The 27,781-nt window shown below is 47.7% G+C and overlaps 1 protein-coding gene across 1 annotated transcript in view; it reads left to right on the forward strand.

Moving 5' to 3' along the window:
• LOC144139656 (adenylate cyclase type 10-like) overlaps positions 1-27,781 on the forward strand; it is a 74,704-nt gene that overhangs the window by 37,128 nt on the left and 9,795 nt on the right. The window contains exons 14-25 of the mRNA XM_077671949.1: positions 4,463-4,749; positions 6,758-6,944; positions 10,275-10,338; positions 10,439-10,569; positions 12,497-12,696; positions 14,238-14,357; positions 17,128-17,299; positions 19,271-19,384; positions 21,969-22,099; positions 23,622-23,769; positions 27,079-27,173; positions 27,250-27,377. Of these exons, the coding sequence (XP_077528075.1) occupies positions 4,463-4,749; positions 6,758-6,944; positions 10,275-10,338; positions 10,439-10,569; positions 12,497-12,696; positions 14,238-14,357; positions 17,128-17,299; positions 19,271-19,384; positions 21,969-22,099; positions 23,622-23,769; positions 27,079-27,173; positions 27,250-27,377 (1,777 nt within the window). The remainder of the gene's footprint in view (positions 1-4,462; positions 4,750-6,757; positions 6,945-10,274; positions 10,339-10,438; positions 10,570-12,496; positions 12,697-14,237; positions 14,358-17,127; positions 17,300-19,270; positions 19,385-21,968; positions 22,100-23,621; positions 23,770-27,078; positions 27,174-27,249; positions 27,378-27,781) is intronic.

Raw genomic sequence — 27,781 nt, forward strand, 5'->3', positions numbered from 1 at the left:
TTAAAGGCGCATAGGAGCAATTTGTGAACATTGTCCAACACTCGAACGACTTGGCCTAAAAAGCATATGCCATTCTTTGTAAATACACCAAAAATTGATACACGAAAATGGAAGATCTGTCTTCGTGTGTCTATTCTTTGCGCTGTTTTACAAAGATCTGTGAATTAACTCGCCCAGCAGCAATTTTTATTAAACACACGCATGTATGTATACAACGGTATTTTAGGAAACCAACTGTAATTTAACAATGTTCGCTCAGAAGGGCCGTTTACGTCGCATCAATCTTCCAGCCGTTTTTATGGCAGGGCTATAGGAACAAATTTGGCGCATTAATAGCTTGTTACAGCTGCACCGCTTCTTCGTGAACCTGCAAAAAGTCGATGTGAGCTATAAAATTAGTCAAACAAAATTGACATAGGATTGCACATGCCAACCAGTTTGACGGCGTCATTACGAAATTGGTGTGGTGGCTTCGAATGACCCGGTGTTTCTCGTGCCCCGCTGATAAGATTAACTGGGCCTTACGGGTTCATCTCCCGCATGAACCCAACAAATTCGAGTGCCTATTCAAGAGCAAGTGTTTTATTACAACTCCATGTTTTCTAAAGATGGCAATTCGCATTGGAATAAATTTATGCGCAAGAATGAATAACTGCTTTAAGAATTAAAATAAAAATACTGTGGTTGATTCCTCTGTCATAGGAATCAGTAAAACACGAAAGCGAAATGTGCAGCGAAATTTGCAGCTGAGCATGATTTACGGTTCGGCGGCTGTCTTGTGGGTGTGCTTGGCGAGCGAGGTCCTGCTGGTGGTTCGTTTCGGCAAAGGTGTACTGGCGTCATTTCCGTGACGGATATGACGTCAGTGAAATCTTGGGGTATCGCAGTATAAAACCTTCGTGTTAAAATATAAAAACAGAAAAAGAACAACCTTAAGTATAACCAGAGACCTTCAATGATGTACTGGTCACAAAACTGCTCCGTAACTGAATGGGAGAGCTTCATATGCTGAGTTTGGCCGCCGCGCGGTGGCGCGGTCACGAGTGACTGAGGTCACTCCTCGGGCGGCGTTGCGCTGGGTTGAAAGGCGGAGACGCGGCGGCGAGTTGTTTGTTTCGTGCGGGAAAAAAAAATGTAACGTGCATCTCGCGCTGTTGTGATGCGACTTAAGTAGTGCAACGACGACGCCGAACACGTGTTGCGTCCCGGGATGTCATTCCTTGTACAACGATACAACAGAAAATGTTTCCTTGTTCTGCTACCGAGCGACGGGGAGCTGCGTGAGAAATGGAAGCACGCCATTCCAAGGCAAGAAACGGAAGATTTCAGCTTCGATTATAAGTGTGACAGTGTGTGGGAATGCACTGTGTGTGAGAATGAAAAAAGCAATGTACCCTTTTAAGAGCATCTTGGGCCTAGAATTGTACAAGGCTAACTTTAAGCCGAATTTTGGTCAGATCAGTCAGGTAGTAGCGGTGCTTCATTACCTGTTTGCAAACTTGTATTACCTTGCGCTCAGGCTCGGATGTCAAAAAAGCTTTGGGACGTCCTTGTGCTTTTACTTTTCATATTTCCGCAAATTATCCCTTAGGGTTCATTTTGTTTGTTTTGTAACCGCGCGTGGGCGCTTCCGGTTTTATCTGGCGTTTCAATTAACCGGAGCGCCCGTTTGCTCTTTTTGTCGTACGTCCCATCGGGCAATATTGTTTGATATGGAAAGGCTGTCACCTTGTCGCTAACTTGATTTTTTGTTTCTTCGACAATGTTCTCGATCCAATTTTCATGGATCTGAAATTAATAACGTTCCGAGAGTAATGCATGCATAGCAAACGCCACGCCACTCACTTTATCGGCAGTCATCTGTGCACGTCACACTGCGGACTGCTTCTTCGACGTTTGTGTTTCATTCTAGCCTTTTGTAGAGCAGGAGGCTCTTTAATAAACTTCGTTCAGAAAAGCTTTGCGTCGTTCTTGGGTACGTGGCAATATTCTGTTTCCTCCGTGAGCTGCACATCGCGGCGCAAAAAAAAATTTTTTGTGCGCTGGACCACGCTCTTTTGCCTTCCTTCGTAATATTGAATTTTTTTTTTGCGGCGTGTGATAAAATCAGTTTTATTTTCTTTTTTCGCTTCCTTTTTTTGCAAGGATTGCAAAGCGTGGAAGCGGAAATACACATGGTGCAAGATATATCTCTTTGTGTTTTGATCCTTCGCGTTTCTGCAGCGTTTTTAGATGTTCTCAAGTATGTACCCACCCATCGAAATGACAATACTATTGGGCTATCTCTTTTATCGTTCTGTGCATTCCAGAGCAATCAACGGATTCATTAAGCGTAGTCTGAACGACGCGTACTGGGTTCCTTTCAGTTTTTTATTGTATTATCGATAGGCCCGCAGCAGTCCGTTACTACGGAGCTACCGTATGTGTGGTATTTACAACTTTTGCTTTAAGAAAAGAAGCAATGGATTCAAAAATCCGTAAACACGACGGCGCAGCGCTTGTGCCAAGAGGACGCAGAAGCCGTTGCCATTCGTGGCCGAAGTCTACGGTAATTTACTTGGAAAAATAAAACCCCATTGAAGGCAGGTGATATATACAATGACTGGACTATTCATTACTGACTACTACGAAAGAAGCACACTTGGTCAGCGCGCAGACACCAAAAGCACCGAGCGTTTGCACTCCAAGAGCTGGCCAATACGCCGCACGCACGGCGGCCTGATGCCCTTCGTGCGGTGGTGGCGCCTGTGCCTGTAAGTTTCGTGACCAGTAAAGCATTGAAGGACTCTGGTATAACGTATTACTTAGTACTAAAGGTTGCGTCCCCGCAAGAAGATACTGTGTGCAAGGGTGCACCCTTTACAGGCTGCTTGCTTCGTTGTACTGGTGTCACTTCTGTGACGAATATGACGTCAGCGACATCTTCGTGTATCCAGGAATAAAACACTTTCGCGTTAAAAACGACCACTGGGTACTTATTCAGGCGGCAGCCTTAGGTGTCTTATCAAATTCGAGAAGTGACCGTAGTCGCCATCGGCAGGATCAAGAAATGACCCCTGCTATAAACGGAATATAAATTGTATTTTTGTGTGGGTTTTGAACCCAGGTCGCCAGAGCAGCAGCCAAGCGCTCTAACCCCTACTATCCTGCCACAATGGAACAATAGCCCGATGCGTGCACCGGGACGCGTGTTTCCAAACGTTTCGCTGCACAGAGCACCCATGGTGCACGTGACATGTGTGAAGTCACTGCGTGCGCTATTCTTTTGAGCGCCTGCTAAAAGGAGGTAGCATCGCTGCAGAGTTGTGAGTACTGACGCTGAGTGCTTGGGTTCGAGCTCCAGCTGATCTGTCTCTTAGTTTCTGTTTTCATTGCTTAACTTCTAATCTTAATTTTTTTTCCAAACCCAAATCTATGTGTTGTTATTGTTAATAATAGTGATTTGGTATGTTTTAGGTCGCTTTAGGTTTGGGGCGCAACCAATGACGTTGTTTAATTGCCGTCCTGCAACGCGCGAACAGTCATGTCACGTGGGTGCTCTGTGCAGCGAAGCGCTCGGAAATGCGCCACCGGGACAGGTTCACGTGGCGGCACGCGAGCAGAGCGGGTGAATACGACCATGGGAAGCTCCACGGTGAAGTGCGGCCAATCTGCCTGTCAGAGCAATTCGCGCGTTGACAGGCGACGAATAAAGACATAAACTCGAAGTAGCAGTAAAGCATTATTTGATGATCGCTAGGCGTTCGCCTGTAAATGGGCGATGCAGACAACATACAAGTTTGTTTTATTCGAAAGATTTGCCGTTTTCTAGCGCCCCAAGCGCTTGTACGGCAGCAAACGACGCCGTATTCACTGAGAAATTAATCAATTTAGGCTAAAATTCCCCCCAAATCGTGTTTTCCTGCCGTCTGCCATGAAATCACCAGAACGGGTATTCAAGCGAACTTCCAGTGCGTCATTAGGCTCTGCAGTCTTGCTTACCGTCAGTCTTCCCAGATGGGGCTACTATACTCAGGCGCGGACCATTGTCCGCCGTTGCTTTGTTTTTGACCGCATTTTCACCTGGCTTGTTTTTGTTACGGTAGGTAGTAACCGTTTCGTGAAACAGGGACACGCATAAGACAACGTCGCTTACACCAATCGCCCAGTGCCGTGTAAGACAACTCCAAAGGAGCGGACTGCTGTGCAGCTACCATAGTGCGCCCAGTACCAACAGCAGTGCATCGGTACTTCAATTTTTACGTGTATTTTCGTAACTTTGATTGTTTACCCCACAATCTTACTGCTGTAAAATGAATAGGCATTACATTTAGGCGCAAATAGCCCGTTATGTAATGTCAGCAGGATTCCAACGAGGCAATATTTCGAATGAACCAAAGTTGTGTTTTGTCAGCATGGCTCCTTTAAGCAACAAATGCCCGAGGATTTTTTTGGGCTGAGTTTTTTTTTTTTCGCACCCCAGCTGTGCAGCAAGTCGCCGAACATTCTCGTGGTTGACGACGCCAACTACATGGACACGCTCTCGTGGGAGCTTCTGGACAAGTTCGGCCAGCTGACCAGCCAGTACCCGTGCATCGTGGCCATGACGTCCATCCCGCACTCGGAGCGCGTCCAGCAGCCCACGCAGATCCTCAAGGTCATGTCCAAGTCCGTGCTCGTGGTCGAGATCCAGCCGCTCAGCAAGGAGTACATCCCGGACTTTGTCTTCCAGAGGCTCAAAGTCAAGGGCGTCCACAACCAGATACTGCGGTAGGCGTTTGTCTGTAGAAGTGCGCATTGGCGGGAACACGGCTGGGTGCAATATTAGGGGCGAAGGCCCTTAGCGGCCTGGGCTGTTGGTGTCTCCTGTCGTCGTCGTCGTAATCGTCGTCTCATGTATTCAAGGTACTAAAACACCGGGAAACTCGTTCACGCCTCGCGCTAGAACGTAACGCGTACTCAAAAAAAAAAAAAAAAAAAAACGGGACCTCGTTTACGCCTCACGCTGGAGCACTTCGTGCTTCAAAGACAAGACTTTTACAGCAAAGCTGTATACGTCTACCCCCCAACGATTTAATCTCCGTTGGAAAAATGCCAGGGCGCCAAGAATATACTTGTACGCTGCATGCTTCGCCCCTCCCCACGTTTCACGTTAGTTGATAGTCCGGGATTTTTTTCCTCCTTTAAAGGTTGACCACACTCTCGCGTTCACTAAGTTTCTGAAATACGAAAGTTCTGCAAAACATTCAGGTCTCATGAACGGCGTTTAAGGTCGAATTTCGGTAGTCGCAGCCGCAGTTCTTTATGCAAATCCTCCTGTCCTTGACAGCTGTTTGGATCCAGCCATTGAGCACATCCTGTTCGCTAGTTCCGGAAGAACATTTAGTGCAATTCGAACATTGTGTCAGATACGTTGCCTAACTATGGAAAGCCCATTTCTGGGCAAATGATTTTAGTTTATGAAGAGCTGTCCCTAATCTGCGCTTCCTTCCGCAAATGGGCGCGCAGAAACAGATATGCTGACATTGAAATGAAAAACGTTGTGGTGACGAGTCAATTCTTAGTGGAGTTCAGCGCTTTTAAGGAAAATTACACAATCCTCGAGGGTATGACTAATTGATCGGAGGAGCAACAATACGAGCGGAAACAAAGTTGGGACATGGATGCTACGAACAACGTTTGAAAAAAAAAATGGTCGCCATTCCGCTTTTTAAAAGTGGATGTCCAACGACGCTGTTGTAAACCACTACAAATGCTGATGGGGGAGGGTATGAAATGTTTCTCGTTCTTTGGGCGGGCTTGTCGCTTGCGCTCGGCTTCTCTGGCGGCAAATTCTGGGTCCTGCCTAGCCTGGCACGTTCGCTCGACGCGTTGCGCAAGAACTTCTCTATTTAGTGACACTAGTCCTGCCTAGCCTTCAAACATAACCTGCAAGCATAACCTTTACATGGTTGGGGCCTCATTGTTCACAGGCGTCTTCATCCATAATGCGGTTTCGATGCTTGCTTTGTGGGTTTTTTTTAACGAATATTGAGCTATATATGCTGTATGTCTGATTAGCCTAATGCACGCGCTCGGCGACTAAGGCGAGAACTGCTGGGTCCTTCCTGCCTGGGTTTTTTGTTTACGACACCAAATTTCCCGACCAATTAAGGCTAACAGCTTTGCTGTAAAACTTGGAAATAACTTTCTACTTATATGACTACTATGTGTCTTACTCACATACGCTCTCCAATTACGCCAACTGAATGTAGATTTAGGTGTCTTTACACCGGGGGTAGACAGAAAAAGAATCAGAGAACACGTGGGACGAGTTGTGGGGATGATATAAGGAAATGTGAGATGAAATGACACCCAGGGCATCCAAAATAGTACAAAGTAAATGTCTACGGGAAAAAAAGCATTCTTTGTGCAATGGATATCAGCATACTGAAAGCCGTGACGATCGTGATAATGGTTCGGGTAGTGTGGTGGGGAACCATTAGTGCGAAAGCACTGAATTGCAGAAGGATTTTGCTGGGCTACGTTTGCGCGGAGAAAACTTGCTGCCTGATCATTCAGTATCATCATAATCATCATCATCATCATCATCATCATAATGAGCCTATCTACGCCCACGGCAGTGCAAAAGCCTCTCCCATAGATCTCCAATTATCTCGTATGCCTAGTACGCCCTCTTGCGATTTAAAAGTGGCGCCGTTTCCTGTGGACTTCTCCCAGTGCACCGTCCTCTTGCCAGAAGACCTCCTTTTCATTACGAGTACGGACTTTGCCGCAGCCTGCTCAAGGAGTACACCAAGGGCAACCCGGCGGCCATGATCGAGATCCTGCAGGCGCTGAAGCAGAAGGGCAACATCCACATCGTCAGCTCCAACATGATCCCGGACTCCCGCTTGAAGCGCGAGTACACCGTCGCCAGGGAGGACGACCACGAGATGAGGGAGCACTCGCCCGGAGAGGGATTCGTGAGTCCTCTTTTTCTACTCACTCTTCCGCACGCACAGGCACTTCAGCACTGTAGATAGTATTCACTGAAGGGTTTAGCTGTCAATTTCTTCGTTTGGCAACACTGTAAACGGTCACAGACGTGGCCGAAGCGCCAGGGACATAGCGCAGCTTGTGCCACTGCGCGCGCACGCCGCAGAAAAAAAAAAAAAACAGCGGCGTGCGTCGTCTGCTCCGTTTCGATCCGATTCTCAGCAGTGGTTTCAACAGAGGTGTTATTAATCGCACTCACATTGGAGTCGAGGCATTACGTTGCGTTCGCTGAGGTAGAGTTTGGAACGTTCTAACACGCATCATGTGCTTAGCACGGACAAGTACCGCCATCCCGCGGAGCCCGGCGTAACCAGTGACGGCGCGCTCACATGGTTGCCTGCATGCGTGCCTCGCCAGTAAATACAAGCTATTGGCGGTGAGATGTTTGAGTGGCGCCCCCTGGCTTTGACGTCAGCTTAGGGACTCGCGCCGCTGTCGTCTGCTACACTCCGCTTGTGAGGGGCAGCAGTGTCTGCGCTATAAATCGCCCGCTTTATTGCTGTAGTGGATTAAAAAGCGCATTTCTAGTGCTTCAGTTATTTTGCAGCTTCTGACACATCTGAATAATTTGAAGCTGTATCCCCCACAAGTTTGCAACACACGAGGAGATAGAGAACAACTTTCTTCAGAGCATCGGTCAGAAGATCGCATGTAACTCGTCCTTTCTAGCTAATTCGCGAGGATCAGCGCTCAGAGCTCCTCGATAAGTATTCAAAATGCGAAGGCTTCCCTGCAGAATTTTTGAGGTGCTCTTTTGAAGTCCCAACAGTTTAATGCTGCGTACCAAGCAGAGCGGGCACCTACACGCGCATCGCACGTACAGCAGGAAATAAAAAGGCTGGTTTCTATTTCTTTTGCTGTTGTTGTCTTGTATCAGATGAATGTATCTTGTTCTTTTTTTGTGCACGACGCATTAGTTTTTCTGCACCATTCCAAACGCCTTATTAGGAGGTTCGGGGGTGTTTGGGAGTCTCACAAAGATACTGTGGATATTTTGCTTAGGTTGTATGGCATACATTTCCTTTTTCACAAATTGGCTTTCACTACGGCTGCGTGCAAGAATGTGCATATCCGCAGCGTGCTTTCTTTATTCACATGAAAATACAATGAGGAGGTTTGTGCTGCGCCACCGTGATCGCGCCCCAAACAACGTTGTCCACATTACTCGAAGGCGGCTTTTGTGCCCTGAACGTCTATCGTAACCATTGTTATCATAACGAACTGACTCTCAACCCGAACAATGATGACATGATTACGGTGTTGAAGGCATTATATACTCGCCTACTAACGCAATTAATAGTATACCTGCAAATAACACAAGAATCGAAACCGATGAATATTTCTAGGCAGGTCTTTATTGTTTTCCAACCATTTCCAAGCAAATCCTATTCTACTCGGGATGGCGTTCTAAGAATTAAAGAAAATTGTTTTTACTCTCTTGTCCTTGACTGAGGACCCGGCCCACTAACCACCTCTAATTCATTGTTAAATAAAGTTTTCTCCTCCTCCTGTTCCTCCTCCTCCTTTTAAGTGCAGTTTTCCTATAACGCATATCTGAATATCGGGAGGATATGGCTGTGGAAAATGTACCGAAATATCCCTCCAGGTCTGAACAAACAGTGTTATTGTATCTTTAACGTAGACGTGACTCGTTTTGCTCAATGAACCTCCTACTGGTTAGAAGACTCGTACAAAACCAGCGCCCGCCTATACACACAGTGGGTTATTTGGAACTCAGCCTATAGTGCAGGTCGGCAAACTTTCATGCCATGACAAAGTAAAGTGATGTGATACTTTTGAGCGTTCGGCAAGGTCGCAAAAACTGCTTTACCATACATATGATTACCGGGAATCATAATGCCTTCTGCCAAAGCCGATAGCCCTGAAGGCCTAGAATTTGTTTTGGTCTTTCATTTTCGCTTTTGTAGGTTATTATTGCAGCTGACTATTCCCTTTTCGAAAAATTGCTTAATACAGAAGCTGACGCCTAGCTCCGACTCGTCGCGCTCCGCACAGGACCGGCTTCGCAAGGAAGGGGGCGATGCCGGCAATGTTTCTTCCGTAGCGGTATCTAAAACTATAATTTAACTCACACTTTAAGCCTATGACTATGATAAAAAGTTACCCGCACGCCAATTCTGGTGCGGACAAGCATCGGACGTTGACTGAGCGCAAAGAAACAGCAGGGAGAGCGAGCCTGAGTGAAGCAGACGGCAAATGCGATAATCCCTAAGCTGACGTCACGGAGGCGTGCTCCGCAGCGCCGCCCGTGTTCGCGCTCACCGCCAATAGGTGAGGGACGTTGGACGCAAGCAACTAAATGCGGATAGCGGCAGGCGCTCACCGCAAGTTGTCAAACGCTCTTAACTATTATACCACGCTCACTTTCAAGTTCACGTATTTCATGCTTGACGAATTTAGTCGGCCCGTTCCGTTAAAAGTGATTGCTTGTGTGCTATGCCCTGTTGCCTTTCATGTACTTGATGAGCTGCGGAAAGTGTCGGACGCCTACCATCTCTACAAAACGACTGCGTCAGTGTTCGTTGATGTCAAGCAGTAGTGATATTTTAGCGGCGAGCAGCACAAGCCTTACAGGACCGAAAGGACCGTCACATGAGGCTGATTCGGTGCGAAAGCAGTAGTATATCCTAGTAAACTGGATTTAACCTTTGAAGCCTCTTCTGAGCGAATGAAATAGGAAACGCTGGCGGGGCCAGAGTCGAACCTTGGTTTGTTCGGTTGTAAAGCAGATGCCTTATCGACTATGCTTTGTTGTTCTTCATGAGCAGAGCGTTACCCTGATGCCGCCTCTCCAATTGTGCGCGACGAACTTGGCTCCGATATGAATGAAACATGGAGAGTAAATCGACATTGTCGTCAGAAATGTCTAAAGAGATTCGTCACGCCAGGCCCATGAACACGCAGATAACGTATCCATATGGGTGATTGACAGAAAACGGTACACCCGAAATCTGTATGGACGCGTGTGCGCTTTACACCCATACCCACAGGACCCATAGTCATGCTTTAGACGTGTACCCGTTTAGACGCATACACATGATTGCGTAATAATTCGGTAGTGCTGCTGCGGTGTCCCTTGCGTTCATCTATAAGTTGTCGCATTTCCAACGCTAGACGTCGTTCTGCCAAAGCGGCGATACCAAACACATTGCTATCTACCTATCCTTGGCTTACGTTGGGCGTTTCTTTTGCTAACGTTTCGTATACTTTCCCGTTTTCTGCATTATTCCGCGCAGCAAGTCTGCGACGTTATTGGAGATGGCCTCAAGGACGAGCTGCAAGTTCCGGACTACCTTCAAGGTAAGGATCTACTCCATACTCACAGCGCCAATGGGAAAAGTGCTGATTACCGTGGCCACCCTTCGTAAGGCGTAGCCGACAATACTAACAAACTTCGCAGCGCTGACCTCGATGCGCATGGAGGTGTTGAACGAGCAGGAGGTCGTGCTTCTCAAGAAGGCGTCCGTGTGCGGCAAAATATTCGAAGTGTCCCTGCTGAAGTTGCTCAGCGCCACCATGACTACGACCGAGGTGGGTAATCGGTTTTATTCTCTACTCAGGCGCCTCAGAGAGCTGTTACCATTTTAACGGCGGAACTGTTTAAGCTTTTTGCTCCGCGGAAAAACGCGATCCGGGCCGGCCAGTCATAGAGAACTTCAGCGGTCAATTAGGATATCCATGAGAGGTGTAACAGACGGGTATCCGACGAAGGGAAATGGGCCGACAGCTCTGGTTTTTTTTAATCTTGCACCACTAGTGCATAGTGCAGGCTGCGCCATTTATTTTCAAATCCTGAATCCGGTTATGCCGCCAAAAAAATTCAAACAACCTTGGACGCTGGTAAAAAAGGTCTGGAAGCAGCAGGGATGTGGCCGTAAACGCATACACATTGATTAGCTACACGCGTACCGAAGGCCTCGGTTCCGGCAGTCTTGGTGCCGCAGGTGCCTTAAGAACGCTTCTCGCTAGTCAACTGCTCCTGACAACTCGTAAATTCTCGAAACTTGCCATTCGTGGTACGACAGGATATTCCGAGATGCCCCGAACTACCCATATCAGCACGTAATAGCTGCTTCTCAATAGAATTTTGGAGGTTTACCAAAATATTGGCCTACCAAATGATATATACCAAAATACGACGCTTGCCCGGAAGAGGCCACAATTCGGCATCCGCAATGCAAGCAGGATGCCGCGATGGCTTCGGCCGCCTACTAGCTCCACAAGATTGCTTTACGGCCATCGAACATGCTAAGGGTAGAAGCTTGAGTCGGTCAAGCTTCTGACTGTCAGTCAGTCAAAGATAGAAGCTTGAGTGAGGTGGCTGGGTCGTAACCGCAAGCGAGCACAAAAGGGTAAAAAAGGCAGACAGCCCGTACTCGGCAGTTGGCGGTGCCTTCTTCCACATGTCCCCACCAACTGTTCTTTACGGATCCACCACAAACTTGAGGGACACTCGGAATGGTATACACTTTTGATTAAGTTCGGTTGGGCTGGGTTTTATCGCACAAGCAACTACGGCCATCATACACCAAACAGAAGGTTGTGTGTTTGCTTCGCGTATAATTTTCTTGTCCGCAGTTAAAAAATAAAAATAAAATGCCGAGCGCACATGAGCGCGTGCACGTGTGGGCGTGCCTCGCGGCGACCGCCCAGCGCCCCCGCCGCACATTTGTCAAGCCAAGCATACCAACTTAGGGAGATGGGCCAAAATCGCCAAAAAAACCAAAAAAAAACAAACTCCAGCGTTCGCCGTACTCGTGGCAACACTTGCTCGGAGCGAGAAAGACACGTCATACTGTACGCCCCTCTAAGGTGATGTCCAATGATTATCACTTCCCACTTATGACAACAACGATAGAGGAAAGGTCGTTGCGGCAGCGAACAAGTAAATCGGCTGCAATCGTGGACTTAAACCGTCCTGATGGTCGTGAAGGCTGCGTACAGCTTCGCTACCTTCAAGTATTTCGCGTTAGTGTGAGATTCCTTCCATATTTGAGATGTTATAGGTTTTTGAGAGCATTAATTTCCGCTCTCCAAAAAACTAAAAACGGAGAAAAATTTGGCAAAAGCGTCGTCCCCTACGAGTAAACTGAGATGCAATGGGATCTGTTTGTTGTAAATCTGCCTAACGTGATGTTTTTCTGGAGCTCAAATTTTGAACGTGACATTAAAATGTGGTTTTATGTTAGCTCCTGGAAATACCCATTATGTCATGAGAGCTTCCATTTGGATGTTAGCTCCTGGAAATACCCATTATGTCATGAGAGCTTCCATTTGGCTGTCAGCTTACTCTGTCCCCACCAGTGCCCCTCCCCCCATGTCCCCACCAACTGTTCTTTCCCTATCCACCGCAAAATAGCGAGATACTGTAGCAACACCCTTACTTAAGAACGAAATGCTACACCAGGGAACTGTGGCTATAGCCACACGCTGATCTCCTTTCCCGACGGGCGCACAGATCAACGCGGCCATCAAGAGACTCGTCGAACAGCACTTCGTCACGTGCGCGGCCAACACGACCACGTCGTACGTCCTCCTGCTGGAAGGCAAGGTTCCAGACGCGCCCGAGTGCCCGCAGTGCGGACAGGTCGGTTCCCTCATGCGCTTCCACTCGGCCGCCGTCCAGAAGAGCCTCTACGCCAAGCTCACCTACGACAGGTAAGGTACACACAGTTATGTTCGTGATGCGCAGGCATTTACTCTTATTTGTTAATTCATAGAGAACATTTTCGATTGAAGGAATACTATAATATTTTGCTAAAAAATGTCCATCCTCGATGGTACGGAATTATCGTGAATTACGAAACATCCCGCGCATATTGGTCGATTTGTCGATAGCCGTGGTCGTCCCGGGGCCATCCCGGGACAACCGGGGCCAAATCCCGGGTCCAAATGCTTGAACTAATATCCCTTGAGCTAACGTTCCTTGCGGCTGCTACTGCTGTCGCTGCTTCTGCTACATGGCCAGTTCGGTCTTCCCAATAAATCGTGCTTAATTGCCGACATCTTGTGGGTGCTTAATTGCCGACACCTTGATTGCCGACATCATGACACGCATATACAGTAAAATATACTTTTAGAGTCGTCGAGGGGCATGTAAACGTTGTTCTGATTTTCATACTCTTTATAGTATATGAGCTATCGAGCAACATTTAAAAGAAATTCAAAAAGCTGATGTGAAGTGTTCGTTGCCTGCCTTTTTTGCATGATCTTGAAAGCTAGAACAACTCATCGTTTCCCGTCTGGGCTGAACGGTCCGTCACGCACGGTGGTGCTCAAGCAGATGTGTGTGTTCCGCTTGTCTGCGGTCGTCATGAGAACAGTCAGTGTATACAGTGAACTGGATCAAAGATGGCGCGAAAAGAGAATCGCATTCCGCACGTTTGCAACGGAACAGTGTGCCGCTATGGTTCTGCGACAGCATCAAGAGCCTCAGGCATGGGAAGAAGACAAAATGGCCGCAAGGACATTTGAGCGCACCTCAACCGTCAAACCAACAGCAACATATAGTTTTCACCGTGCCTGATCTACGTGTGATTTGTAATACGCTGGTGCCCTCTTTCATTTCGACTCTAGCCATGGCCCATCGTCGAACACGGCCATCGACCAAATCGACCAATATAGGCGGGTTGTTTCGTAATTAACGATAATTGCGTACCATAGAGGATGGACATATTTCCAGGTTCGTGGTTGCACTAGGAATTATTTTAGAATAACTTAGCCTCGAATTAAACACCTTTTTCTGCATAGACCTTTAAAGCCCAGTCAGGTATACGGTTTCACTCACGTCTGTACGTACTACGCAACTACTCTCGTTGATCTTAATGGCGACAAAACGGCATAAATTTGACGATGGTCTCAGTAGTTAGTGCCCTCAAAATAACGGGCTGTGGGAATTACTGTTGCGAATGTCTATCATTTGCACTTTTTTTTGAGAAACTGGAAGTCAGTAGTTAGTGCCCTCAAAATAACGGGCCGTGGGAATTACTGTTGCGAATGTCTATCATTTGCACTTTTTCGAGAAACTGGAAGTAGTCCCTAGGGTCGATCACATCTGGAACGTGAGACATTTGGGAGCCCTCCACAAATTCTTTAAATGACGATTTGCTGAAACAAATACAACAACATTAATGCAGGATTTTCAAACCAGGGTGAAACATTTTGTTTTCGCTTGCGATCACCTTCTCGACCACATTTAGCAAGGCGGAGATCCACCAGGACGTCGCCACCTGTCTGGAGGAGAACGCCCTTCAGTGCCGCTTCTGCAAGGAGTACCTGAGTGGCGAAGTCTACAGCGAATGGACAGACGAGAAGTTCATGTGAGCCATTTCTCGCAGCCGCATGATCTGCACGCAGCAATCGTCTGCAGACAAAATAAAATTAAAGGTTGTCTATTGGCAAGATTTGGTGTTTTGTATACTGCCTCCAGCGCTTTTCCGGCCCCAAACGATGCTTTATGCACTGAGAAATTAATAAATTTTCTCTCGTAAAATCGTGTTTCGGCACGTCTGCGATGACATAACCAGGACGTAACGAACCCCAGTGCGCTGTTTAGTCAGCAGCGGACCGCGGAACGCCTTTTTTACCGCTAATCCTCCTAGATGGCGCCGCCATACTGCGCAGGACCGCTGTCCGCCTTTTCTTTGTTTCTGACCGTATTTGCACCTGGCTTGTTTTTGTTACGGTAGGTAGTAACCGTTTCGTGAAACAGCAGGTATTCTCGACAAACAGGGCCACGTAAGACAACGTCACTTATGCCAATCTGCCAGTGTCGTCTGAGACAATCCCCAAGCGCCAGACTGTTGTGCAGTTATAACAAGCATAGTGCGCGTAGTACCAACAGTACGAACTGCTACTTGTATGTTTACGTTCACTTTCGTAACTCTCATTGTTTACCCCACTATTTTTAGTGCTATAAAATGAATATACAATACATTTAAGCGTAAATATCTCGTTTTGCAAGTCCCTCTTAACTTGCGTTTGCTTTCGCCGGCCTCAGCCAATCGCACAGCTATCCATAATACGTCATAGGTTACAGTGCCGAAAATGAGTTAGTGAATCGCATGGCCATTCCCTTTTGTCCTAATTATATTGCTTATTTGAGCGAATTTTACGCTAAAAGTGGTGTCAGTATTATTCTAACGAGGCAATCTTTCGAATGAACAAAACTCGTGTTTTGTCTGCATGGCCCCTTTAAAGGGTTATATAAAACTGACTTTTGTGGAGTGCATGTCTTCTAACTCACATGAAGACCAGCGTTTTATATGCTTAAAACCACACGTATTCCTCTATAAATTGGTGGAAGCAATTTTATTTCAGCGCTAAATTTTCTGAAGTCTAAAAGGGGGCGTCTTATGGTGTCCAAACATGACACTACCATACGTGTACAAACAGCTCTGTCTGTTTCAATGCGTGATTAAAAAACCGCATACATTATATTGTTTTAGTTGGGGACAAGTTTTTAAATACCACTCATCTCGCGTACAGTTGAAACCATGGTGGAAAGAAAAGCTTATGAGAGTCCGTGACGTCACGTCTTGGTGAAAGTAGTAGTAGGTGGTTCGATGGAAAAGGAAAAGAAAATGGACTGGGGATATTATTGAGCCCAGCTGGGGGCTCACCGGCATACAACCCAGTCCGGGGGGTAGGGAATATAGAAGGGGATGAATAGGATAGGGTAGAGAAAAAGGAGATAGGTAAAGAGAAAAGTTGAGGCGCCGCGAGGAAAAGAAGCGTTGCCACAGTCACTGGGGGCCACCGAGCACAGTACACACCACAAACACAGGTCCTGGCGTCATGCTGCGTCCGGGAGAAGTTCTCGACGGGAACGGTGGAGCGTAGAGGCGAGGCTGTGCTGCGATGAGTCGTGCGCGGAGGTCCGAAGTGAGGGAGCTTGCTGGGTGATGTTCGTGGTAGTAGAGCAGTTACTGGCGAGCGGGAGCAGGCGCTCGACGGCCCCACGCAGCAGAGCGCTCGACGCCCGAACGAAACACCCATGGCTCGCGACGCGTGGCCGGCATAATCGCGATACCGCCCCGGCAGCGCAGGAGCGAACGAAAAACACGTCCGCACCCCACGACGACCGAGGCCAAACTCCTCTTGGTGAAACCCCTCCGCTATTTTGGTTGGTCTCGCTTTGCCTGTATTTTCGTGCCACCTCCCCCGCCTTCGGTCGCTCCACTGTCGTCTGCTTTGTCTCCGCCTGCCGACCACTGGCTACCGGCTGAGCCGCACAGTGACGGAGGGCCTCGGTGGGCCGGCCATTTTTGCCGTTGCTAGAACGCGGTGGCCAGTGGCCTCCGATGAGCGTGAAAAAAAAAACAATTTGACGTCATCCACACATCTCCCAATACGCCGGTGTCCACCGGGGCCTGTCCTAAGCTTTCGTCCCTCCATATTTAAAAGTATGTTGCTGCCCGGCTCACTGTCAAGGTGGCCAGAATTCGCTTGGCAGCACACCTGAACCTGGTAGGCGTAAAAGTTTCGCTGTCAAACGTTCTATGGCCATATCAGGGAAACCGTTCCGGTTCAAGGTGTTTCAGGTGATGTTCCTTCATTTGGGATAGAGAGTGTATACTCCATAAAAAAGCTGGTTAATTCCTCTGTCATAGGAATCGGTAAAACACGGCAGCGAAATGTGCAGCGAAATCTGCAGCTGAACATGATTTGTGGGTCGGCGGCTGTCTTGTGGGTGTGCTTGGCGAACGACGTCCTGCTCGCGGGTTGCTTCGGCAAAGGTGTACTGGCGTCACTTCCGTGACGGATGTGACGTCAGTGAAATCTTGGTGTATCCGGGCATGAAACTTACGTGTTAAAATATAAAAACAGAAAACGAACGACCCTAAGTATAACGTACTATTTAGTACTAAAAGTTGCTTCCCCGCAAGAAGGCCTCGTGTGCAAGGATGCACCCTTTACAGGCCGCTTGCTTCGTTGTACTGGCGTCATTTCCGTAACGAATATAACATCACTGAAATGTTTATGTATCCCGGAATAAAACACTTTCGCGTTAAAGTCTGTTGTCTGTTTCTTTGACACTGTGGAAAACTCTCTCGTCGCGTGTGACGGTGTCCTCGTGGCCGTTTGCAGGGAGCAGCCTCCGGACAAGGCGGACCTGCGCGTCTGTAAGTGCCACAAGATGCGGGCCAACGCGTACGGCACCATCGGCAATAACTACAGCCTGTGTGGCATGCGCGGGCGTGCGCTCGAGGCCTACCTTTCGGCGGCCCACAGCTCCCTCGAAGTGGACGACATCAAGCAGGTGGGCAGACGAAATGTGGCACATCATTCCACCCCTAGAAGCCACAGAATGTTTACTTCTGTTCCGCCGCTGGAAGCTTATCTTCCACGACTCGAATCTAAGAAAAGGTTACTTCTTTCACCACTAGAAGATATGGAAGGCTAACTTCTTGCGCCTCTAAAATCTACGAAAAATTAAACTTCTTTCGCCAGTATAAGTTGAAAGATTACGCGCTGCTTGAGCGCTCGACGATCAGATTGAGCATTTTTAAGTGAAAAATCTTTCTGGAAATTCAGTGACTTTTTTTTCATTGCGGCTAAGAAAAGATTACTTCTTTCACCACTAGAAGTTCATATTCAAAATTTAACTGCGCGAAAGACGGATAAAAGAAAGGACACGGACGAGCGCAGTCTCACAACTGAAGTTTTACTGAAAAAACAGAACATATATATGCGCAGTCACATGACGCTTAATATGACATTGTGGGTAACCGATCAGCCAAGGCCACTCCAAGAACAAAAAAAAAAAAAAAAAAGGCACGTATTCCAAATTCACTGGTCACCCGGCTTAGGCTTATTTCATTTACATGTTCCGCACAGATAGGCATACTCTTTATCACTAAATGCAACCGACGTATGGCTCACGCATGCGCTACCAAGTCTCTTAATATGAAAGGCCTCTATAATCTCCCTTTTCAGCTTGCTTTTTTCCCTCGCTAGTACTTTTGAGACTGCGCTCGTCCGTGCCCTTTCTTATATCCGTCTTTCGCGCAGTTAAATTTTGAATATGAACCCCTTCTAACTCATTCTAATCCACCAGTAGAAGATACGGAAGGATAATTTCTTGCGCCTCGAAAATCTACGAAAAATTTACTTCTTTCGCCAGAATAAGTTGTTGAAAGATTACGCGCTGCTTGAGTACTCGACGATCACATTGATCGTTTTTAAATGGAAAATCTTTTTGGAAATTCATAGTGACTTTTTTTATTTGCACAGAGATATCACAGGACAGATGACACGTTTTTAAACTCTTATGGACGTCTCAAGAAACGTCGAGTGTAATTCTACCATTCCATCTAAACAACACATATTATTTCAATTCGTTAATCAGGGCCACGTGAAAATTTGGTGCTTCGATGGATACGGCTCGAGGGTATCATCTTACGCGAGGTATTTGTATATACACCTATTCAAGGTACATCGCCAAACGCAGGACGTGATCCAATCAATCTTCGGTAGACATAGCATTGAATGTAACACAAATATGATTGATGGCACGAGACGAGGAGGTTTTACATAAGTCCAGTAAAAAAAATTAAAGCCGTTCCACTCAATGTGAAAGCGGACGGAAGTGCAGAGCAGTGATTCGCCATAATGGACTGTAGCGCCGTTATCCGCTCACTGCCATCACCCAATGAAATTCAAATTTCCCGCCTTCGCAGGGCTCGCGCGCCCCCTGCCTGAAACTGCGCCAGCGGGAGTTCTGTTCTTTTTTGTGCTTGCTTTTTCTTCCGCGTGCCGGCGTTGCACTGCCACTTTTTTTCGCTTACTATCGTAAATTGGGCCCATCTCCCTGCGAGGGAGACTCGAGTAAATGCGTCGCATAGGGGGTGGGTGTATTGCGTTAACGTTTAGTGTTTGGGGAGTTGGTGGTAGTGAATGCGTTGTATCAGCAGCTTCTTGACGTAGTTTGAATGAGTCAAGGATATAAGTCGCGTTCATAGCCTCCCATTCTGTGTCGGCTTTGTGGCGCAGTGGGTAGAGCACCATGTACATTGCGTTCCGCCCGCAGGGTCGAGGGATCGAAACCAGGCGCCGGATAGTATTTTTTTTATATAGTGTAGGGGGAGGGGTGCGGACTACGACTACGGACGTCAACGCGGGTGACATCGTGGGTTACTGAAATACCATGCATTTAAAAAACGTTTAAAGTTTACACCGAGTTTCGGAGCGTGGGAGAAAATGATAATGCATACGTCGTGGATGCTCACAGGCGGAGGAGTACCTGGAGTTTAGCGAGGGCGTCTTCAAGAACTCCAGTTGGGAGAACGTTGACGAGCGCTACCTCAAACTAAAGCGCATCGCCATCAGCCGCATGAGAGCCAACGTAAGTTGCTCAATTCGTTTTTCTTTTGTTTTTGCTTCTTCGGAGGATAGCATACGAAGGCGTAATTCTCAAACTCGGTGCCCAATCAACTTGTCCGAACAGTCCGGTGCTCCGTCGTTGTTGAGGTATTGCTACTGGACTTCGACGAGCCACAGTGTAAAATGGCAGCCGCACCATCACCATCACCACCCCAATCATCATCATCATCAACAACAACAACAAAAACAAAAACAGCCTGTTGAGGTCACTGCAGGACGCAGAACACTCCCATCGCCCTCCACCCGCTTGCCCTGCGCTGCCGGAGTCCATTCTTTGCCTCCGAATTATTTTAGTGCGAAGCACTTTGGCGGCCGCTACTGCGGTTTGGCGGCGGCGATGGCGACGGCGTTGTAACCGAGTGAGCAAAGGCAGAAAGAAAACAGCAGAGGAAAGTGAGGCGACAGTGTGAGCGGGAAGGCGGCACGCGCTGCTATGGCGTCATCTCTCACTGCCTTCCCCTCACACTTTCGCCATGTTTTCACCGCCTATGAACGCCCTCCTCCACCTCACACTTTCGCCAGGTCCTCCTTCGTTTATGGCTCATCGGAACCACGTGACATTTCTGCGGGAGTTTCAAACACTATTCGCAACAACATGCTCGGCAACAGCGACACGCTGCGAGGTAATGGCAGAGTAACGCGCGCCGCCGTGCGTTCGCTGATCACGCGATCACTTCCTGAGGCGCAGCAGACATGCGCCGTGACCGATGAGACTGCAGCTCGCGCTGCGCCAAATTTTTTTATTAAAGGTTATAGTAATCGTCGATGGCGTATTTCGACTCTCCGAGTTAACAACCTTCCCCCTCTTCCAGTCCTTTCTCTCGGCGTCCATTCTGTCGCCCTCGTGGTCCACCTGTTATTAAGTGCGATGCACTTCTTAAGCGACCCTGAACCTGCGTCCACCGGCGATGTCCGCATAGCATACCCACGTGGGGGATTGGCCAGGAATCTCCTCGTCTTCCTTGGCAACGGGGGGAGATGGGCGCGCGCTGCCTGGCCGCTGACACGGCACATACCCACGTGGGGGATTGGCCAGGAATCGGGCGTGAGAAGGGCTAATGCACCCGCTTAAAGGAGTACTGACACGAAATTTCAAAGCTGAGATCCGCTCTAGCAATCAGGTACAACGACAACACAAATAGGTGTCTGTGAATAAATGCATCTTTCTTTCTTTGTAGTTGTGTGTGTGTGTGTGATCTCTCTTTCGCGAACATTACCAAACCGCGCAAATTCAACTCGTGCATTCGCACTTTCACATTCTTCCCCTCGGGGAAATGCGGGGAATTTTTTCGTCGTACTGCATGGTTTTCACGTTTCCTGTCCCTTATCGTTGCTGCTATCATTATTCGCTTCATCGTCCGTTGGGTGGATCTAAGTTTGATATCTAGTTGTTTAGTAAGGTGCCAGGTTTCTGCTTCGTATGTCATCACCGGCATGCAGGACGCATTGATTGAATACCTTTCTTTTCAGGGATGGAGCTAGCTTACTTTTCATTATTTGCGAGTGCTTGCCGTCGTTGCCGAGTGCACCACAACCCAATCTTATTCTGCGCCGCATTTCTTTCTCGTACAATCCAGGTGATCTACATCTAACATTCGAAGCAAATCCACACCTTACACTCAAAGCCAATTCCAACTGTGTCTTCAATATTCTAAAAGGTTATCCCACTTGACTGCTATGCTCCGTGGAGTTTCCAACTCCTACGTTACCTGACAAAGTGGCGGACGTGCGTTCTCTTCGATGTGGTCGAATATGCACACTGTAAAATGGTTTACACCATTTCTGTCTATACATAACACCCTTATATTTCAAAAAAGACGCAGTACACGAGGACAGAAGTGAAAAACTAGAGCACTGACGAACAACTGAGTTGTTCGTAATCGCTCGAATTTGCCGCTTCTCCCGTCCTCGTGTTTGCGCTGTTCTTGAAGTGTTAAATATGCGTACCGAACTAGCCCAGCGCCAAGCCTGAACCCCCTTACAGCCTATCAAAAAACAAGAAGAAAAACACCATCTGAAAGGGTGTAATTAACAATAAAACACCCTTTTAAGGTGTATATCTGGTGTTTTCGCTAGAGTCCAAGGCAGCTATTAACGACAACACACACTAAAGGGTGTTTTCTTTTGGGTTTTTTGCTAGGGTGTAAGGATGTCATAGACAGTGATTTACACCCTTAGGATGTAAATAATTTTAAAGTGCGGTGTATTACGTCAGTAACCCTAAGCTGAGTTCGGGTGTAATTTGAACTGCCAGCAGCAGGTAGAAAAGGCTGGGGATTTGGACGTAAAACATATCACAATAGGGTGTATCGTTTAGAAAACTTAGTGGGCTGTATACGGGTTGTCGCTCTGGATGTGCATGGTTATGGGAGTGGTCCGCACTGACCGCTCATTCTTATTTAGAGAAAAGAAATAACGAAAGCCTAGAAAGCCTAGTAAGCGCGTGTAAGCAAGCTTTTCATGGCAGTCGTTTTTCGAAAGCTCCTAGACAAAGCGAAGGCTTCAGCTTCACTCTAACAAATTCTGCGCAATGGCATTTGACGCAGATCCAGCTCTACTACGGCAACATCGACGCCTCTCTCCAGGAGATCAAACTCGCGTTTCAGTGGCTCGGTCGCAACATCCCGAAGGACTACAGGAAGAACGCCTCCAACTACGCCCTGCGAGTCGTCCAGTGGTGCGTGATTACACTGTAAAAAAATTTCCGTATTTCTACGGACAAAGCCGACTTAAAAAATTCGTAAAGGTTTCCGTTCGTTAAACGTATACGAAGTGTCCGTAATTCGCAACTCCACGTTCCGCGACGCAGTCTGGCAACATTCGTCAAAACAATTAAAATGGCATCGCAAAAAAAAAGTCCCCCGTTGCAGTTTCGCTTGCTGTCTAAAGCTAAAGCTAGGGAGGTGGGAAATTTATTGCGCTTTCGGAACTTTAGGTAATCACCGGGCACCCTGCATTGCCATAACAAGTAAATCAAGGAACAATTAAATCAAGAACACCTGAAAATAAGTGAAATTGTTTACTATTGCGTTTAACGACCAGTATTTCTGCGTCTGGGGGCTGTTCAAATCGGATGTATGGCATTAGATGTTAACATAAAAAAGCAGCCCGTCTGGGACAGCGTAAATTGGTATAAAATAGTAAAATGGGAAAATGTCCCAAAAAAACAAGGGTTGGCTTTGTTGCATAAAATGCGAATAAGTAGTAAGTGGATAAAGATCATATACCCCTATTTGGGTGCCACTGCTTCTGCTCTGTGGCGCCTGTGACTCGGTTAAGGCGTTGTGCTCTACGGAGACGTGCTTTGACAGCGGTCCCGGGGTCCATTTTTTTTATGCAGACGGGAAACTAAAATGCCAGTGTATCGAGATTTTGGGGTGCGTAAATATCCGTGCGAGGCAATCGCGGCCGCTCTTTCTTTCTCCAGCCGCGTTAAATACCCCCAGAAGGTATAAATTGCTCTGCACTCTAAAATCATTTACACCCTTGACGGTGAATTTCACTGCCCATAGCTAACACCCGCACGCTTTAGCAAAAAAAAAAACAAAAAAACAAACACAGGAAACACTTTTTAACGGTGTTTTGCCGTTTATAACACCCTTACACACTAACAAAAACACAATACGCCCTTTTAAAGGGAATTTTATCAATTGCACACTTTTAAACGCTGTTTTTCTGGTTTTTCGATAAGGTGTAAAGGTTTTAGTTAAGGACACAGTGTGTAGTCCTCCTCCTCCTCCATCGCAAGGTTGATGGTGTAGCTTCGATCAGAGCCTAAGACCTCCTATTGGTTTTAGGGGCGAAACCCCTTAGGGTCCGTCGTCGTCGTAATCGCCGCCTCATGTAGTCACGATACTAATACACCGTGAAAGTCGTTTACGCCTCGCGCTAGAGAGCTTCGTGCTTCAAAGACCAGAGACTTTTACAGCAACGCTGTCTACCTCTACCCCCCAACGGTTTCATCTCCGTTGGCAAAAACACCAAGGCGCCAAGAATACACTTATACACTGCATGCATCGCCCCTCCCCAGGCTTCACGTTAATGGAGAGGGCCCGGGATTTTTCTCTTTCGGGAAATTTCTGGCTTGGCCTCCTTCAGCAATCACCACTGTCAATAACAAGTTCATTTGCGAACAACGGCCCGTCGTTTCGTATATGTTGAGGGCGTCTCAGTAGACCACCTGCTCGCAAACGCTGCAGCTGCCGCGTGGACGAGATCGAGGAGGAGGAGTTCTGCCTGGACACGGCCGCGCGCGTCTTCCTCAACCGGCGAGACCCTCGCGTAGCCCTGGACGTGTCCAGCCACTTCTGGGAGCTGGTGACGTGCAGAAACGCGCCGCTCTACAAGGTACGCTGTGCGCAAAATGCCGGCATATGGAAGCCACTTTGTGTGTATAGCATAAGGAGCGGTGGATATCCGAACGGGGAGTCTGTAGACGCCCTCGGCATCAGTCTACGCTAAAGCGCCGCTAAAAGGGCAATGCATAGGTTTCAATAACATCGCGCCACTGACCGTTGACGGACAAGCAGGAACCAGGTGGCGTTAATTTGTTGTCAGTGAGAAGCCTTTAAGGGGGCCATGCAGACACAATACATGCGTGTTTTATTCGAAATATTTGGTCTTGGTCTTTTATAGTGTCCCAAGCGCTTGTCCGGCAGCAAACAACGCCGTATTCACCGAGAAATTAATCAATTTAGGTTAAAAGTTTGATTCTCCCGCCAAATCGTGTTTTCGTGACGTCTGCCATGAAGTCACAAGGGCGGGTATTCTAACGACTTTTCCAGTGCGCCATTAGGCTCTGCAACCTCGCTTACCGCCAGTGCTTCCAAATTTGACCGTATTTGCACCTGGCTTGTTTTTGTTACGGTAGAAAATTAATCGCTTCGTGAAACATGGGGTGTGCTCAACAAACAGGGTCACGTAAGAACAATGTCGCTTACCCCAATCGGCCGGTATCTTGTAAGACAACTCCGAAACGCCGGACTTCTGTGTAGCTAAAACGAACATAAACTGCGTCCAGTACCAACAGCAGTGCGCATTGGCACTTGTGTGTTTGTGTGTTTTCGTAACCATCATTGTTTACCCCACCATTCCTGCTGCTATAAAATAAATATGCATTACATTTACCCGCAAATAGCTCGTTCGGCAAGCTTATAAGCCCTGCCTTACCTGCGTTTGCTTTTGCCGGCCTCAGCCAATCGCACAGCTGGGCATATGAAATCATAGGTTCTGTTGCGGGAAATGAGCTAGTGGGTCGCATGACCATTCCTTTTTTAGCTTGTTTGAGCGCAGTGTTCGTTAATAGGTGTCAGCATGATTCTAACGAGGCAATTTTTTGAATGAACCAAACTTGTGCCTTGTCTGCATGGCCCCTCTGAGGTGAATGTGGACAGAACAGATCAGTAGAGGGAGATAGGGGGAAGGGTTCAGAAGAGAGGAAAAGGGTACATAAGGATTGAATAGAAGGGCTGAAGAATTGAAGTGTTCAGCTCGTCAACACAAGTCTCTCACATTATAACCCAAGTAGCACAGACCACACCACATTAATCGGAACTATGGCCTTGAACTTCGCTCTGAAACAGCGGTCGTCGTGCTTTTCAGAAGACTGACCCGCAGACCGTACCCAAATACCTTGTGCCTTTTGTGCCTGAAGGAGTCCCAGTTGCCACGAGAATTTGCGCTGTTTGCCTGTCCCAGGTTCATAAATATTAAAGGGACACTGAAGTGAATTTGTCAAGCTCCCGTTTTTGCTTGCACTGCGTAGACTGGCTCAAATTAGCACACTTTTCATCGTTTATACGGTTGACAAATCGGTAATTATTTTACAAAGCGCGAACGAAGAAAAACTACCATGCGCGGTTTGCGGCGGCCGCACCAACTAAGGCTGTGACGTTGAGAGGAGGGGCGCCGTGATTGGACGATGCCCAAGGTTAGCAGTCAAACAAGTTTCGGTTTCGGTTCTGTAAAACATAACCAATGGCGTTGTTGGATGGGCATTCTCAATATCTCAGTAATCATCGTACCGCGCTTCTGCCATGTTGGCGGCTGTAAAATGCACAAGCCTCCCAGGACGGCTTGTAGTCGTAGCATTCACTAGCCGAGACCTACGCAGTGCATGAACGCCCTCCGCGTACCCGCAGACGCCCAAATGTCATGCGCTTTTCCCCCATATTTGGAGCTTGCCTCCCTCATGCCTGTATCGTAAAAAGCGTGTTCGCACCAGGCCAAGGGTCTGTTCATTCTGGCCTGTGCCCACTGCCTGCAAGCAGTCGGTGCTTATGGCAACAGCACGCCAACGAGAAGTCGCTAGCGCGCCAGTGCCAGCCTGCGCGTGTTTTGTGAACCAGTTCGTGTAGACATGAACGTTGCGGCCCAAAAAAAGGTGAACTCAATATAGAAAACATCGGCGGAAAACATAAAAGTTAACTTACAAAAAAAAAAAAAAAAAAGAACGTACCCGCGGGGATTCGAACTCGTGACTTGCAAAACATTTGCGGTGAACTACGTAACGCCTCAGCCCACTCGGCCACGAAGCCGGATCCCCGAGCCTTCCTAATATAAGGTATATATTGCACAACCGGTTTACACTTTTATTTAGTTTTGGCATTTCAAGCAGCTTAGGTGACTATTTGTTGTACTGCGCTCGTGCAGTAAGCGTCGCCCGAGTTTCCACAGTAGCTCACGTCTAGCAATTGCATTTCGTAGACGGAAAAGCGTTCGCAGATGCGTAGTCGTGCTGCTAACCGCTGTTCTTGTTCGCCCAGCGCAAAAAAGTGCTTCCCGCGCCCTAGTTTTACGCTGTACGGTAAAAATATCAGTTGATTTTATTTATTTAGTACCTATATTAACTTCGCTGACTCTTCTCCCGCCTTCAAGAGGCCTTATATTTTCCTACTGGCGTACCAGTCAGCGAAGCGTCGCATGTGCGCTTGTGCAGCGCCTGTGTGAAGCGACCTTGACTTGGAGCTAGATACAGTGTACAAACAAACCAAGTAAAGAAAGGCACATTCTTCCATTCACAAACGTGTCCTGGCTTCGTTTCAACTAAGCGAATGAATTGCGACCAAGCAATTTTTTTTAACCTCCTTGATTGCGACGACCCGCCGGCGGCTGGCGGATGAAACGCTCGGCCGACTGACTCTGTCTGAAGGCCGGGGAGCCGTGCAGTAGCGCAGCCAGCCAATTGCCACCTCATCCCCTCCTGACGTCACACGAAAACGCCACAGAAAATGGGCGAGCGTAAAGAGAGGAGGACAGCATTTTCGAATTAGTTTTTCTACTAAATAAAATCGCGTAAACGCGCCTAGAGTGGTCGAAACATGGCCTGGGGACTCCGGACTACAATTTGCGCTAGTAATCCCGCAATGTTTACATATCACTTCAGTGTCCCTTTAATATAGTGCCTGACATTTCAGGCCGAAACTGCCATGTCGGCCTCCATGGAGTTAGGAATAAACAGGTAAACGGGTGGTGGTTCTGAAGCCGTGTCCGGAGGTCGCATAACACATGCGGCCCGTGGGTCTCAGGTTGCTGACTCCTGCTCTAAATCACAAAAAGTGGTTTCGCATGGGATAAATGGAGGAAGTGTACAGTACAAGCGTTTAGAATTGTTTCAGAAGCCCGATAAAAAATTATGTCGTCTTTTCTACACCGCAGAAGATGCCGGCCATCTCGCTGGTAATCGAGAGCAGCCACTATGTTCACATAGCCTACAAGAAACAAAAGAAGCTGGAGGACACGGCCATCAAGGAGTGAGTATTGAATACTTACACGCAAAGGCGAGGTACGGTAGTGTACGGGACTTCACCGGTCCTCCCGTTCTCGCAGCTGCGTGCACGCGATCGAGGCGGACAAGAGGCCCCGCGTGAGCGACCTGGTGGCCGTCCTCAACACCCTCATTAAGATCGTCGAGGTGCGCTTCCTCCGCAACGAGATAAGCTCGGCCGTGGACGTTGGTGAGTGCGAGGACGAGCGCGAGTGCAAAATCTGATCGAGAAGCTGTGCTGGCCGTGTACCCATCGGCAGGGGTCTTCTACCACTCTATATTAGCCAGAATGCCTGCTCTCATTTCTGTTGAAGCTTTGTTCAAATTACAAAGACCGAGAATCAAACGACGCGTGTTTGAAACTTGGTTTTAAACATTGTTATGAGGACCAGTGCGTTTACGGAGAACACCAAAGTTGCCAAACCGCCGGAGACGAAATCGGCGCTCTCCAGCTATGCTTGCAATAACCTTTTTAAAGTTGAGGTGTTGGTGGTACGTTCGTCGGCATTTTTTGTGTCCTCGTCGTCCTAAACCTAACACTGTGCAAAGCCAACTCTTTTAACAAAGCTCCGTAAAGCTTCAAACTTAATATAG

The sequence above is a fragment of the Haemaphysalis longicornis genome, unplaced genomic scaffold (genome assembly GCF_048455015.1).
Source record: "Haemaphysalis longicornis isolate Haplotype H1 unplaced genomic scaffold, Haemaphysalis longicornis Haplotype H1 scaffold_5, whole genome shotgun sequence".
NCBI classification, from domain to species: domain Eukaryota; kingdom Metazoa; phylum Arthropoda; class Arachnida; order Ixodida; family Ixodidae; genus Haemaphysalis; species Haemaphysalis longicornis.